The sequence below is a fragment of the Anolis sagrei genome, chromosome 4, assembly GCF_037176765.1.
Source record: "Anolis sagrei isolate rAnoSag1 chromosome 4, rAnoSag1.mat, whole genome shotgun sequence".
In the NCBI taxonomy this organism is placed as follows: Eukaryota; Metazoa; Chordata; class Lepidosauria; order Squamata; family Dactyloidae; genus Anolis; species Anolis sagrei.
Genome location: NC_090024.1, coordinates 219,018,078 through 219,034,900, shown reverse-complemented (window position 1 = coordinate 219,034,900; position 16,823 = coordinate 219,018,078). Strand labels below are relative to the sequence as shown.

General features: G+C 41.8%; 1 protein-coding gene across 1 annotated transcript; it reads left to right on the top strand.

The window, feature by feature from the left end:
• The first annotated feature begins 8,473 nt into the window (after positions 1-8,473).
• Positions 8,474-10,722, top strand: TP53RK (TP53 regulating kinase). The gene is made up of 2 exons (XM_060771495.2): positions 8,474-8,749; positions 10,135-10,722. The coding sequence occupies exons 1-2, from the start codon at positions 8,497-8,499 to the stop codon at positions 10,611-10,613; spliced, it is 732 nt and encodes a 243-aa protein (XP_060627478.2). The 5' UTR covers positions 8,474-8,496; the 3' UTR covers positions 10,614-10,722.
• Positions 10,723-16,823: the final 6,101 nt, after the last annotated feature.

Sequence of the window (16,823 nt, the reverse complement as noted above, 5' to 3'; positions counted from 1 at the left end):
GTCAGGGGAAAACCTTTACCCTTTTTACCTATCTGTTTTACTTTGCAATCTCTCTTGATTGGCTACCTCTCTCCCAAGGGGGAGGGTGAAACCCCCTTCCACACTCCATTGCTGCCAGGAGGCAGGATTAGAACACCGCTCTGGGCAATGGCAACCATTCATAAACTGGGAGGCAAAAACCTGCGAAACAGCGAGTCTGCGAAAAGTGAACTGCGAAATAGCAATGGAACACTGTATATGACAGTGTATACTCATATAGGGCCTCCTGATGGCACAGTGGGTTAAGTACTGAGCTGCTGAATTTTCTTCTGCAGGAAGGTAACGGCACTCCATGCAGTCGTGCTGGCCACATGACTTTGGAGGTGTCTACAGACAACATTGGCTCTTCAGCTTGCAAATGGAAATGAGCACCACCTCCCAGAGTTGGGCATGACTAGACTTAATGTCAGGGGAAACTTTTACCTTTACTTTTTTATAGACTCATATAATCCACTTCAAAGCAGTTTATCTATATTCTGAAACTGCACTATATGGCAGTGTAGATCCAGCCTTAGCAAGACTTCACCTCTTAGGATTCCATAGCATTGAGCCATGGCAGTATGAAAAGGTATTAATTCTATAGTTTCTTACTCCCTCCACTCCCTTTAAACTTGACCCACTTCATAGACTTATGGTAAGGCTGAGAAGGAAGAGGTACATTGTGCTCCAGCCCCATGGAGGAAATGCAAAATATGAATTAAGCTAATAATGATTATGATTATCAACAGCGAGGACTCATTCAACAAAACTGGGCAAGAAACTCCTGTGATAGGGTTGTCTTAGGGGTGCCATAAGTCAGAAACCACTTGAGGATATACTACAGCAACATATAGTTCTGTACAAATTCACCTATCTCTTAGCATTCAGTGCTATAATGTTAATACTATTCTCAAATTGTCAAGAAACAACAAAAAAGAGGAAGAGATAACATACAAATATTACCAAGTTATATCGCATTTCATTAGATCAAGGAAGCGATTGTTCCCAGGGTACAATCAGGATAATTACAGTGAGCTAGTCAAGCAATTACAGTGGACTAGTCAAGCAATCTGTGAGGGAGACTAAATTTGGAAAACTTATAGGGTTTGATGTACCATGCAGCTAACTGCTAAAGCAGGGATGGGAGTCATGCCACCCTCCAGAATTTGGGGGAACTGTCAGTCCTAGCCTTCCTAGTTAGGGTTTCTGGGAGTTGCAGTCCAAAAATATTTGGACATTGGCTATATATTTGAAACTGGCTAAATCTAAATTATATATTCAAAGTTTCTAGCACAGCAACTACATTTGTCTATTGCATCGAGAACAAGATAAAATGTCTTGCTACTCTAAATTATTAATTAATGAGCGTTCTACTAAAAAGAGTAGAACAGAAAGGGGCCATGGTGGCGCAATGGGATAGACTGTTGAACGGTTGAATATGCTGACCTAAAAGTTGGCAGTTTGAAGCTGTGGCTGGGGTGAGCTCCCACTGTTAGACCTAGGTCCTGCCAACCTAGCAGTTTGAAAACATGCAAATGTGAGTAGATCAATAGGTACTGCTTCAGCGGGAAGGTAATAAAGGTGCCCATGTAGCCATGTCGACAATACAATCAGGAGGTGTCTATGGACAACAAGCTCCTTGGTTTGGAAATGGAACAAGACCACCTCCCCATGGCCAGAGTTGAGCACTGCCTCCAGAAAGTTGGAGATGAAAGGGGAAACCTTTGTTCTGTGTATTTGTTTGTTATGGTTATTCCGCTGTATTAAAGGCCTATCTGTGTATGTTGTAATCTGCTCTGAGTCCCCTTGGGGAGGTAGAGCGGATTATAAATAAAGTGTTGTTGATGTATTATCAGTTTATAACTGCAAGAATTATAATACACAAAGAATTAAAGATATTTATTTGGTTTCTTCAATAACAGTTTGTTAAACATAAATCAGCAAATTATTATGTTTGTCTTCATACTGTGAAAAGCAAGCATTGTCTATTGATTTCAATAGGGTCCAATTGCAGCCTCTTATTATAAAAAACCACACTGCAGACTTAATGCAGTTTTACCCCACTTTCACTGTAATGCTGTGGAATCATGGGATCTGCAATTTTGTGGGGCACCATTAAACTCTGAGAAGGCTAAATGTGTGGTAAAATTACAGCTCCCACAATTTCACAGCATTGATCCATCACAGTAAAAGTGCTGCCAAACTGCATTAATTCTACAGTGTAGCTGCACCCATAGGTTTTTCTCTCTGTTTTTGGTCAGTTAACAAACCCCATTCAGAAGTGGTACAGATTTCGAATTATAAACAAGATGAGCAAAGTAAACCAATTTCCTCTTCTGTGCTTTTTGAGGGTAAGTTTAGAACCAGAGGTTTAGACAATGTAAAAATATCAAATTGTGTATTTAAATGATTACCTCTTTGCCAGCATGTAATAAATAACTAAGTGCTGTTAGATTGGTTCTTTTTCTAATATTCCCTTCCCATTCCATCCAAAACTTTGTCTCAAATGTTTCTAAAATACGTCTCATTTAGAGACTTGCTGGATTATTATGAAACATCAGAAATTGTAGTGGCAAGAGGTATTCTGTGTCCTTTCAACCTGTTTGAAAATATGATTGAAGACCATCTGTTTTGATCTGAGGTGTGTTTTCTCCAAACATCATATAACACAGACTATAAAGGCTTTAGAAGTTCACCAGATGTTTTGTAAAATATTGCTGTTGCATTCAACTTCTCTAATTTTAGATTTAAATGAAATATTTAAAAAAACATTTGCATATTTGCAAAAAGTGTAAGCTTATGAATGGCCTGAAATTATGAATATGATCAATAAAATCAATAAGATGAAAAGGAAGTTTTCTTCTTCAAAGGGATTCGGGGAATGACATTTGAAAATAATAGCAACTGCTTGAATGATATTAATCTTTCTTTACTAATTGGGAGTTGCATTTAGAGATTTAACAATCAATTCTGTGCATTTGCAAGCAGCTTTTAATGATTGATGGTCTGAAAATAACACTATATAACATGAAAAAAATCTGTTCCTGGTTTGAAAGTGTTATTTCCTCTTTAATTGTGAAGTACTTACTTTGCAAGTAGTTGTTATACTCTGGAAACTTGGTTCTTGTGGCTGCCACAAACTATGTAGAATTGGTTGAGATTCTATGAGATACTCTTTCTTTTCTTTTTCTTTTCGTGCCAGGAGCTACTTGAGAAACTGCAAGTCGCTTCTGGTGTGAGAGAATTGGCTGTCTGCAAGGATATTGCCCAAGGAACACCCAGATGTTTTACCATCCTGTGGGAAGGCTTCTCTCATGTCCCCGCATGAGAAGCTGGAGCTGACAAACAGGAGATCACCCTGCTCCCCAGATTCGAACTGCCTACCTTTCAGTCAGCAGTCCTGCCTGCACAAAAACCCATTGCAAAATGTACTGCAGGATGTCCCTCAAAAGGTTTTTGCAGTTTAATAAACTTTTCCTATGCTTTTATGGTAGAACCAATTGGAAAATGACATTTATAACCCAAGAACAAAAATCGTGTTACGTAGTGTAATAGTTTGAGGTCACAAAGGTTACAAAACTCACAGATTCTCCAAACCATGAAGGAATTTGTCATATGGAAAAAAACAGAAAATGCAAAGCATGCAAAGAGATTATTTACTGTCATCTTCATATAAGATTTCATTTTGGACTGTGGAATCCACTCTAGTAATTTTGTCAAACAGGAACATTTTGCTTGGAGTTTTATCAAAGCTTTAACAAAGAAGCCTTGCCTTAAGTGATGGAAAAAATAACCCCAGAAATCGTAGAAACTGCTTTAAATATCCAAATCATAAGTAGATATGGAAACATTGAGGTTAGAAAATGCTTAAATTGTAGTTCATATACAGAACACTCACATTAGCCCTAAAGCTGTCAACAAAGTTTGGGAAAGCTTAGTCTTTGAGATTACAACTCCCCAACATCCCAACCAGGATGACCAATGGCAATGTTGTTTGGGAGGATGAATGGGAGCCGCAGGCTCAGACCTGACACGTTGCAAGTTATTGCTGTGAGCAGAATTTCTAGATTCACAATTGTCAATAATCATGTAGCTTTAATCACTTTGTAAATAGTCTCTACCACAGATGTCAAAGCTCCTGTTTCTACAGTCCACAGTCATTAAAGGTATAAACTCTTCTTTCTTTTCACCTGGCTATCTTCCATCATTTGTAATGCAAATACAGCTTTGAAACATGTGCACATAAAAGAAATGGAGTATTCCTTTACTATTAACCTTTTCCTGTCTGCATAGCTGCAGAAATAAAACAAGCAAAGCTCAATGCAAGGTACCTGAGTATCACCAGCTTGATTTAAGCCTTAAGTTAAATAAAACAGGTAATACTCTACTCTGACTGCATCTCTTTGTGAATGGCATAGGAATTTTGCCAAAATAAAGCCAGAAATCTGTGTCTAAGACAAGGTGATTACTGTTATTGGCAAGGTTCTTAAGAACCTGGAACTGCTTCAGTAAACACAAGTTAGTTTTAGGCTTGTTTTTCTTAATAAGTAGCCCCAGCCCCTCAGGTCTTTGCACCAAACCTTGCTTGAATCTGAGCAAAGAATCTAAAATAATGTTGTAGGGTAGCAAGAAATCAAGTGTTGAAAGTCATTCTGAGAAGTGGTAGAGGGTCAAAATGCCAATGGAGGATAGAAGTCCAAGCAATTCATTTTGTCCATTTTATTGCTGAGATATACAGTGTCACAATAACAAGGATCTGTCATGATCCCTGGAAAAGGGCCAGGCTGTAGCACAGCTGGTTAATCACTAGTAGCGGTAAATCATTGCTGACCGAAAGGTGGCAAGTTCGAAGCCCGAGTCGGGTTTCACTGTTAATAGCCCAGCTTACTGTTCACCTAAGCAGTTCAAAAACAGATGAGCTGTAAGTAGAGATTATAGGGGCAGTTTAAAGGGGGGAGATTAATTTATGACACCATAAAAATGCCAGAGATCCAAGAGAAAGGAGGAAATACTACATCATAGTGGATGAAACAACAATTCCCTCCTGCAGCTGGAATTGAGCAACATCCAGGAGCCGAAATTGGAAAAAAATGCTGAATTACCTCTATCTGTCTGTATGTCTAGTATGTCTAAAAATGGCATTGAATGTTTGCTGTGTATGTGTGCATTGTGATCCACCCTAAGTCCCCTTCAAGATGAGAAGGGTGGAATACAAATAGTGTAAATAAACAAAATTTATTTATTTATTTATTTCATATCAAAAGCATTGCATAAATTAGTATAAAACTGATAAAAATAGAAGGTGTGCAGGCGGCTAAATATATTTTGACCAAAAACAGGCAACAGCAATGGCATTTTCTGTAGCCTCCAACAATTCCTCCTCTGTACATGAGGCAGGGCACAATGGGCAAGCAGAGTTGTCTGTTCTGCTCCACAGTCACACAAAGTATGGGTTTCTTTTAGGTAGCGCTATTTTGCCAAGTTAAATAAAATAGAGCTTTTGTCATGGTGAATTTTTCGGGGGGGGGGGGGTGGGGTGGGGAGAGGGGAAGAATAATAGAGTTTGAAGAGACCTCGCTGGCCATCCAGTCCAACCCCCTGCCAAGAAGCAGGAAAATCGCATTTAAAGCCCCCACTATACTCAATACCACAAATATGATACTAGTCTCTGTCCCATTGGGGAAAAATTCTTCCAGCCAGACATCTTGAGAAGCACTTGTCTAGACATTCATGTTGAAAATCTTTCGGGTCTCTGTTGGAGCAAAACAATAGAAGTTAATTTTGTGGATGAAGAAACGAAACATTTCACAAGTTGCACCTTTAGCATGTTGTCTTTTGTTTTTGTTTTTTAAACTCTCTTCAAAAGCTCTTGTATACATGAAGAAATGAAAGAATATGGAAACGCCAGCACAAGAAGACTGGATCACAGAAGTGTTTGAACAGCCAGCAATTGATACATTTTCTATTTTGATAAGAGAAAAATCAATGGGCATTTTTATGAAAGATTGGGAACCATTGATCACTTTTTTGGGTTGCTGTGAGTTTTTTGGGCTGTATGGCCATGTTCCAGAAGCATACTCTCCTGACGTTTTGTCCATATCTACGGCAGGCATCATCAGAGGTTGTCAGGTCTGTTGGAAACTAGGCAAGTGGTTTTTATATATCTGTGGACAGGACAGGGTGGACAGGAGGATCTATATTTACCATTTAATTTAATAGTATTTCAATTCTGGATAATACAATTTTGCTGTTATTTTTTAAAATACCCCTCCTACATCCAAATAAAATATTGATATCTCTGTTACAAGTGTTGTGTTTTGTTGTTGTCAAACAGAGCCAATACAGTAGACAGCAATGTCTAGTTTGCTCAGTACTCAAAGTCTGATCTGCAGCAATGAACTGCTTAGCTTCACAAAATGGAACATTCTATTTCATTAATTCGTGTTAAAATGTGAAAAGTAAAAGGCCAGCCAAGACCAATCCCTGTCTCTCTCCCATACTAACTGCACAATAACCATACTCCTAAGATTTCACTACTTCAAAGAGTTTGATAGGGCCGATAAAGCCCTATACAGTTCAGGTCCAGTTTATCTGAAGGACTGTACATTAGACTGTGTGCATGTTTTGAGATCTCGTGGGGAGATTGTTCTCTGTGTCCTATCCTCCTCCCCAGTGTATCTGATAGAAACATGAGAGACAAGGTCCTTTAAGTAACTGCTCCAAACCTTTCCTGAAGAGACTACACTGGGGTCTTCTTGCTATCCTTTCACAGGCAAGTGATGACTTTTTTGTTTCAACAAGCCTTTGGGCACTGACTGCTCATAGAGAAAGGATGTTTGATGTGCTATGTTGCGTATATATCTGTTATATTGTAAAAACAATCAAACTTTTACTTTTGCTGATTGTTCAGTTATATTTCAGCTTTTATCCAATAAATGTAGTTCCCTGTTTTAACTTTTGTCAGCCACTTTCACATACATTTACTTGCTTCCTATTTTGATCTTCCTTTTCCCTGAAACTGACTGGCAATCCAAATTGTGATTTAAATCTCTTAATATATAAAGGATGGAAAAGGTTGATTGCCTAAGCATTAGCCAAGCCACTCATACTATTTTCTGGTATTAACAAGTTCATGATAGCCAAACCATACAGTTCTTTCATATAGGTTTGCAGATCTTTGGATTTTAAAAAGTTGTTTCCGGCTTATGATAAATCGATCACAGATGGGTTTTTTTGGGTAAGATTTATTGAGAGTGGTTTTACCTCAAATTCTTGGGTTATTTCTAAAACTGGTCAGCAGAGGTCTCCACATACTTAATGCAGCATATAAGAAGAGCAAGTAAATCAGGTTGAATGTATTGTCGAAGGCTTTCATGGCCAGAATAAACTGGGTTGTTGTAGGTTTTTCCGGGCTATATGGCCATGTTCTGGAGGCATTTTCTTCTGACGTTTCGCCTGCATCTATGGCAAGCATCCTCAGAGGTAGTGAGGTCTGTTGGAAGTAGGAAAATGGGTTTATATATCTGTGGAATGACCCAGGTGGGGCAAAGGACTTCTGTCTGCTGGAGCTAGGTGTGAATGTTTCAATTGACCACCTTGATTAGCATTTAATGGCTTGGAAGTGCCTGGGGGGAATCTTTTGTTGAGAGTGATTTGATGTCCTTGTTTGTTTCCTCTCTGTTGTTGTGCTGTTGTAATTTTAGAGGGATCCTCTCACTTCTGCAGGAGTCTACCATGTACCATGCAGCTGTGGACAAGTGTACATAGGGACCACCAAACACAGTGGCCAAACACGAATCAAGGAACATGAAAGGCACTGCAGACTACTTCGACCAAAGAAATCAGCCATAGCAGAGCACCTGATGAACCAACCTGGCCACAGCATTTTATATGAGAACACAGAAATGCTGTACCACTCTCACAACCACCATGTCAGGCTACACAGAGAAGCCACACAAGCATATGGAAAAGGAGGAAACCATGAAAATGAACAAAGTATGGCTACCAGTATTAAAAAACTCTAAAATTACAACAGCACAACAACAGAGAGGAAACAAACAAGAACATCTAATCACCTCTCAACAAAAGTTTGCTCTAGGCACTGTCAGGCCATTATATGCTAATCAAGGTGTTCAGCTGAAACATTCCCACCTAGTTCCAGCAGACAAGAGTCCTTTGTCCCACCCTGGTCATTCCACAGATATATAAACCCTTTTTCCTACTTCCAACAGACCTCACTACCTCTGAGGATGCTTGCCATAGATGCAGGCGAAACGTCAGGAGAGAATGCCTCTAGACCATGGCCATATAGCCCGAAAAAACCTACAACAACCCAGTGATTCCGGCCATGAAAGCCTTCGACAATACATAAGAAAAAAGGTTCTCCAGGCGCAAGTGGCGTAATGTACGCCAGTAGCGCAGTTCTGACTACTACGCATGCGTGGTAAGAGAGAAAGTTGTCTGGCTCGTTCAGCCAACATGGCGGGTCCAGCGGGGGACGGGAGCTCGGTCAGTCCCACACCTGAGGCCGCGGCGCCTCCGCCCATGGAAGGCCTGCAGCTGGTTCAGCAGGGGGCGGAAGCCCGGGTCTACCGGGGCCTCTTCCTGGGCCGCCCGGCGGTAGTAAAGCATCGCTTCCCGAAGCGCTATCGCCACCCGCTCCTGGAGGAAAGGCTGAGCCGGAAGCGGACGGCGCAAGAGGCCCGCTCGCTGCTGCGGTGCCGACGAGCAGGTCGGGGGCGGGGCCTCGGCTCGGGTGGGCGGGGCCTGATTTCAGGGGCGGGGCTTGAGCAAATATCCTAATACTATTCTATCTTCTATCTATATCTATCTATCTAGCTAAATAAAAATGTAATGTTCGTTTGTGGGATTAGCAAAACTCAAAAACCACTGGACGAATTGGCACCAAATTTGGACACAATACACCTAACAACCCAATGTATGTCCTTCACTCAAAAAAATTGATTTTGTCATTTGTAGTTGCTGGGATTTATAATTCACCTACAATCAAAAAGCATTCTGAACCCCACCAACGATGGAATTGAACCAAACTTGGCACACAGAACTCCCATGATCAACAGAAAATATTGGAAGGTTGTCGAAGGCTTTCATGGCTGGAATCACTAGGTTCTTGTGGGGTTTTTCGGGCTATATGGCCATGTTCTAGAGGCATATTCTCCTGACGTTTCGCCTGCATCTATGGCAAGCATCCTCAGAGGTAGTGAGGTCTGTTGGAATTAGGAAAATGGGTTTATATATCTGTGGAATGACTGGGGTGGGGCAAAGAGCTCTTCTCTGCTGGGGCTAGGTGATTCCACAGATATATAAACCCATTTTCCTGTTTCCAACAGACCTCACTACCTCTGAGGATGCTTGCCATAGATGCAGGCGAAACGTCAGGAAAAATGCCTCTAGAACATGGCCATATAGCCCGAAAAAACCCACAAGAACCTAATATTGAAAGGGTTTGGTGGGCAGTGTCCTTTGGTTTTGGAGTTGTAGTTCACCTACATCCCGACATCACTGTGGACTCAAACAGTGATGGATCTGGATCAAACTCTACACAAATACTCAATATGTTCAAATGTGAGCACTGGTAGAGTTTGGGAAAATAGAATATTTACATTTGGGAGTTTGCGGTTGCCGGGATTTATAGTTCACCTAAAATCACAGAGCATTCTGAATCCCACCAACGATAGAATTGGGCCAAACCTCCCCATATAGAACCCCCATGTGGGCCACAGCACCACGTGGCAGAGGACGGCTAGTAGTGTAATATAATATATTGTATATACATATAATATTGATAGTATTATAATGTAATGCAATATAATACTAATAATATGATATAATATATTTATATGACATGTAATGTTACTCATAATAATACAATATAATGGTATAGTACCATATAGTAATATTTAATACTGATATTGTACTATGCTAATAATATAATGTATGTGTGTGTGTGTGTGTATATATATCTTGTAATCCCCTCTGAGCCCCCTTCGGGGTGAGAAGGGTGGCATATAAATGCCGTAAATAAATAAATAAATAAATGATGCACAACACAATTCTAGGGACTAGTCATTTATGAATCTCTCTCTCTCTTTTTAGGGATTTCTGCACCTGTTGTGTATTTTGTAGATTATGTTTCCAACTGCATCTACCTTGAAGACATTGTGGGATCAACCACAGTCCGGGACTATATCATCTCCGAACAGCAGTCTGGGAAATGTTCCAGTAGCCTTACTGTGTTAGCAGAGAAAATAGGTGACATTTTAGCACGGATGCATGACGAAGACCTCGTCCACGGAGATCTCACGACTTCAAACATGCTTTTGCGACCGCCAGCAGAGAAGCTAGATCTCGTCTTGATAGATTTGGGGCTGAGCTTTATTTCTGCCCTTCCTGAGGACAAGGGCGTTGATTTGTATGTCTTGGAGAAGGCCTTTCTGAGCACCCATCCAAACACAGAGGCCCTGTTTGAAGCCCTCCTGAAGAAGTACACAGCGGCCTCAAAGAAATCGGCCCCGGTGATTAAAAAACTGGACGAAGTTCGGCTGAGAGGACGGAAACGTTCCATGGTTGGGTGAAAACAGAGCATGCAAAGCCTGGGCAAAGAGATTTCATTCTCCGTGCCATTTGAATGTATCAAGTTATAAGATAACTTAGCTGTTTTCAATAAAGCTGTTTGTAGTTTTATGCCTGATTATTGAATCATGTTGTCATGATAGCTGAAGAATTTGAAGACAAAAACATACCTGCCAGAGAAATATACATTTTTGCTTCTGATTTATCTTTGTTCCTTAATCAAAACAAAGAGTCTTGTGGTGCCTTAAAGAATTAGCAAGTTTTATATAGCACTAGCCTAAATACCTTATTTGTGCTATTCCTGCATGGCATGGGGTTGGACTAGATGACCCATGTGGTCTCTTCAATCTCTTATTATTCTGTGATTCAATGAAGTACCTGGTGATGCCCAGGTTAGAGATTTTGCAAGGATAAACATTCGAAATATTGTTTGCTTTTGGATTTTATGAATGATCACATTAGAACATGCAAGAGGATGGAGGTAAACTATAACTCCCATCATCCTCTGTCATTGCCCCAATCCCCTCCAGTATGCAAAATTAGGTACGTATGCCATGTTTGGTCTAGATCCATCGTTAGAAACTTTCACAGGACTCTCTGGATGTGGTAGAGTGCAACACCCATCATCCTCTGCCATTACACCCCCTCCCACCCCCCCAAAAAACCCTACCATTATTTACAATTAGTCATGGGAGGGTCTGTGTGCCAAGCTTGGTCCAGATCCATCACTGATGGGTCTCACAGTGCTTTTTGGATGTGGGGGGACTGCATCTCCCATCATGCTGGGTCAATCACTCACCTCTTCTGTTCGTTAAGGGCAGTTCTGTGTGCCTAATTTGGTCTAGATCCATCGTCAGTGAGAATCATGGCTCTCTGGATGTATGACCCATCTTGGAAGACACAATCATGAAACAGATTGCACCTGTTGAAGCTACAGTTATAATGAACATTTATTTGCATCTAGGTTCCAGCAACACCAATGAACCTTTTTTGTTTGAGCCTATAATTGAGAGTTGCAGAGTTTCCTTTTTCTTGATGCAACAGCTCCAAGGCTGATGGCACCACTGGTCAGAGTGAGACAATGGAAGGCAATGTAGTGGTAGTTTGCTAACTATTTTGCTGGAGTCTCCCTGTTCAGACATTCCCTTGACTTAGAAGGCAGATTTGTGTAGGTATGCTTCTTATTGCCAGTTTAAGGTGTAACAATTCCTTCTTGCTTTTGTACACGGAATAGGGGTGGTGTCCTCTTGTCTTTTCCCTCAGGCAGCAAAATAACTAGGCCGGGTCTCTGAGCAGTGACTATAAAAGGTGGCTTCTGTTGCCAACAACTAATAGTTGCCAATATTTAATGTACTGTCAATATTCCCACAGTAAAACTGCCATAGCATGTCAGGTTTTCTTCTGTGGGTTTTTTGTTTTTAAGAGCTGCTTGACAGGCAGAAATCCAACACATACTGTAAAGGCATTCCCCTAGTTATGAACAAGACAGGTTCTGTAGGTTTGTTCTTAAGCTGAATTTGTTTGCAAGTTGGAACAGGTACATTTTTAAGTGTAACTCCAGCCACCCAGACACATACATATATAAGCTTTGGATAGCATAGGGAAGGGTTAACACCTCTGTAGAGTTCATTTTGCTGTCTGTGCCCCCGTTCAGAAGATTTCACTTCATTTTCTGTCCCTGTGATTATTAGATTTTGTAAAATTTGGCTTGTTGTGGAAACAAGGATTTACAGGAAAGCTTCCATTGAGACACTTTCCCCCCATTATAACTCTTTTAGGGGTGAATTTCCCTTCTGGGGGGTAGATTTTTTCTCACTTCCTGTTGTCTCACCCCCATTCTTAACTATGAGTCATTTGAAGTCGGATAATTGTAACTCGATCACTGCCTGAATGGGATTCTTTAGCATTTCGCCAATGATGTTGAAAAATCTACCAGTTCAATTCAACACATGCTTGCTGCAGGATAGGTACCACTCCCCTTGATCTGAATGGACTTGAGAACATTTACATTTTTTTAGAGCAACCCCGCTTTTAAGGACTCAAGTTTACAGTTAATGGGAAACGGTATAGTACATTGTTTCACTGCTTTTTAGGAATTTTATGATTTTCATCCTTGAAGTGACTGGCTTGACCTTGAAGGAGCTGGGGGTGGTGACGGCTGACAGGGAGCTCTGGCGTGGGCTGGTCCATGAGGTCACGAAGAGTTGGAAGTGACTGAATAAACAACAAATGGTTTTCACATTTTTGTGATTTTATCAATGAGATTTTTATGCGCTGTTGATTGTACTTGTGTCATTGTGGTTGTGCTTATGTATTGTCTATGTGTGGCACTTGGAATGCTTCTGTGAGCTGCCCTGAGTCCCTTTGGGGAAATGGTGGGTACAAATCAAGATTTATTATTATTATTATTATTATTATTATTATTATTATTATTATTACTGTGACTGCCACACACTCTCGGCCCCAGAAAAACTTGGGATAAGTTCGCCTTAGGGCACGCAACAAAGTTTGCTAGCATGAAACCTTGAGAGGGCCCCTCTACCTTTAGTGACTGTAGAATCATAGAATCATAGAATCAAAGAGTTGGAAGAGACCTCATGGGCCATCCCGTCCAACCCCCTGCCAAGAAGCAGGAATATTGCATTCAAATCACCCCTGACAGATGGCCATCCAGCCTCTGTTTAAAAGCTTCCAAAGAAGGAGCCTCCACCACACTCCGGGGCAGAGAGTTCCACTGCTGAACAGCTCTCACAGTCAGGAAGTTCTTCCTCATGTTCAGATGGAATCTCCTCTCTTGTAGTTTGAAGCCATTGTTCCGCGTCCTAGTCTCCAGTGAAGCAGAAAACAAGCTTGCTCCCTCCTCCCTGTGACTTCCTCTCACATATTTATACATGAGCCAATTTCATCCAGCCAGGTAACAAGTAACATGCTGAAATTCCTGCTTCTGCACAATCATGAAAGCACATGAGCCCTCTTCAGTTTTCACTCTAACAATCCAATACTAGAAGTTTTAATTTTCTTCAGTATTACTCGGTTTACTAGGAAGTAACTCCCTTTGTAAATTCCCATTATCAAATATTGTACATATAGCAGACAACTACAGGTGCATGTGTGCTTGTCAAGCATACAATAGTGGTGTGTGTGTGGATACTCACACATGCGTAAATAGATACAGGAAGTGGGTTAAGGACCTGAGGACTGTCAGAAAGTGGAATCAGTTAAAAACTGGAACCTAGGATATTTTAGCTTGCAAATACATGTTGGCCATTGAAAACCATAAATAACATACTATACATCACTTTTAAATATGTGATCAAACTAAAGAAGTTGCTGTGAGTTTTCTGGGCAGTATGGCCATGTTCCAGAAGCCATACAGCCAGGAAAACTCACAGCGACCCAGTGATTCCGGCCATGAAAACCTTCAACAACACAAAGAAGGGCCTGTTCCTTCCATAGGCAAGCCTTGAGAGTGAGCAGGTATAGAATCAGAGTTGGAAGAGACCTTGTGGGCCATCCAGTCCAACCCCCTGCCAAGAAGCAGGAAAATTGCATTTAAAGCACCCCCGACAGACGGGAGGTACAAACAAGCAGTCTCAACTGAGCTTCATACGTGAGAATTAAGGAAAGCACAGATTCCTCATCAAACTAATGGAACATGTAATTTGCAAGCTTGAAAAAGTGAGCTGTCAGAAACTGAGATTTCACAGGAGAGCCTGCACGCGCCTTCAAGTTGCCTGTTGACTTTATAACACCCCCATGAATTTCCTAGAGTTTTCTTAGGTCCCTTCTATGCTGCCATATAAAATCCATAGTAACTTATTTGAACTGTATTATATGGTAGTGTAAAGGGGGTCTTAGACAAGGGATACTGAGAAGGGTTTTCTCAAATTCCCTTCCCTAAAATGTTGCCCACGGCACATGGTATTCATTGAGGATTTCCTACCCAAGGACCATCCAGGTCTGATCCTGCTTAGAATCCAAGATCACACCGGATATGGTGCCTTTAAGGCAGTGTATCTCAACCTGGGGGTTGGGTACCCCTGGGAGGATCACGAGGGGGTTTCAGAGGGGTCACAAAAGAAAGTAATTTCTGTTGGCCATGGCGGTTCTGTGTGGGAAGTTTGCCCCAATTCTATCATTGGTAGAGTTCAGAATGCTCTATGATTGTAGGTGAACTATAAATCCCAGCAACTACAACTCACAAATGTCAAGGCCTATTCTCCTCAAACTCCACCACTGTTCATATTTGGGCATATTGAACATTCGTGTCAAGTTTGGTCCAGATCCATCATTGAGTCCAGAGTGCTCTCTGGATGTAGGCAAACTACAACTCCAAGAGTCAAAGTCAATGCCCACCAAACCTTTCCAGTATTTTCTGTTGGTCATGGGAGTTCTGTGTGCCAAGTTTGGTTCAATTCCATCGTTGGTGGAGTTCAGAATGCTCTTTGATTGTAGGTGAACTACAAATCCTAGTAACTTTAATCCCCAAATGTCAAGGTCTATTTTCCTCAAACTCCACCAGTGTTCACATTTGGGCATATTGGGCATTCGTGCCAAGTTTTGTCTGGATTCATCATTGTTTGAGTCCACAGTCCTCTCTGGATGTAGGTGAACTACAACTCCAAAACTCAAGGTCAATGCCCACCAAACCCTTCTGGTATTTTCTCTTGGTCATGAGAGTTGTGTGTGCCAAGTTTGGTTCAATCCCATTGTTGGTGGAGTTCAGAATACACTTTGATTGTGGGTGAACTATAAATCCCAGCAACTACAACTCCCAAATGACAAAATCAATACACACACCCCAACCCCCACAAGTATTCAAATTCGGGCATATTGGGTAAATTAGGTTCAGTGAATGAAAATACATCCTGCATGTCAGATATTTACATTATGGTTCATAACAGTAGCAAAATGACAGTTGTGAAGTAGCAACGAAAATAATATTATGGTTGGGGGTCACTACAACATGAGGAATTGTATCAAGGTGTCGCAGCATTAGGAAGGTTGAGAAAAACTGTTTTTGGGGCAAAAAAGGGCCACCACACGAATGGGAAAGGATGGAGGCTGACCAGTAAAATGGTGTAGTGGCCCCATGCAGGGCATTTTCTCTCCCACTTTTGGTTTTGCAAATGTTTATGAGGCGGAGATGTGTGGACCCTTCCTGTCCTTACACGTAACTAGGAGTTGCGTCCCGAGATTTGGACGAAGTTGTTGCTCGCCTGCAAAGTCAACCTTCCGGAACACACCTGGTGCCTTTTGAAGGCAGTCCCTGGCACGCGAGGGGTATACAAACAAACACACAACCGCACCAAGTACACCAGGAAGAGCATTCAAGTTTGCTTTGAAATGGGGCCAGGACAAGCTCTGCAAGGAGAAGAGAGAGTTCAAGATCCCAACAGTGAACGAGGAAGGGAGGAAACCCCGACCACTTTGGGGCGAGCAGAGCCCGAGTAAATGGTAATCTCTTTGCATGAACGCGGGGAAATGCTTGATGGGTTCTCTCCTGAAGTGGGCGGGGAATGGTTTCTGAAATGGCGAAGCGGCAGAGCGGGAGGCTTCAGAGAGAAAGAGAGAGCAGTGGGGCGCGAGTTCGAGGCTCAGGTGGGGAGAAATCTGGTCTTCTCTCCTCCCTCCAATTGCAAGCGTCCTAGCGCCCCAGGCTGGTTGTGTCCGAGGCGTATTCACTTCCTTGCTAGAGAAGCAGCTCCAGGCCTAGTGCCCGCTTCCCCTGTGGATCCCGGGTTCCACCGGCCAGGGCATAATTTTAGCCATACTGTAGAATTAGAGCACATTGACACCGTTTTAAGCGCCTTGGCTCACTTCACTTTAGTGTCTAGATCCAGGGAAGTCATGCCACCCCTCTATTCTGTCTTGGTTAGACCACACCCGGAATAGTGTGTCCAATTCTGGGCACTAAATTGAAAGGAGATGTTGACAAGCTGGAATGTGTCCAGAGGAGGGCGACTAAAATGATCAAGGATCTGGAGAACAAGCCCCATGAGGAGCGACTTAAAGAGCTGGGCATGTTTAGCCTGAAGAAGAGAAGGCTGAGAGGAGACATGATAGCCATGTATAAATATGTGAGAGGAAGCCACAGGGAGGAGGGAGCAAGCTTGTTTTCTGCTGCCCTGGAGACTAGGACGCGGAACAATGGCTTCTAACTACAAGAGAGGAGATTCCATCTGAACTAATGTAAGAGCTGTTCAGCAGTG

What these genes read in the sequence shown, in the direction of transcription:
- TP53RK (XM_060771495.2), top strand. Translation starts at nt 8,497, where the DNA reads ATGGCGGGTCCAGCGGGGGACGGGAGCTCGGTCAGTCCCACACCTGAG. An exon ending in GCTGCGGTGCCGACGAGCAG is followed by an intron (nt 8,750 to 10,134) that starts GTCGGGGGCGGG and finishes CTCTCTTTTTAG; the next exon opens with GGATTTCTGCACCTGTTGTG.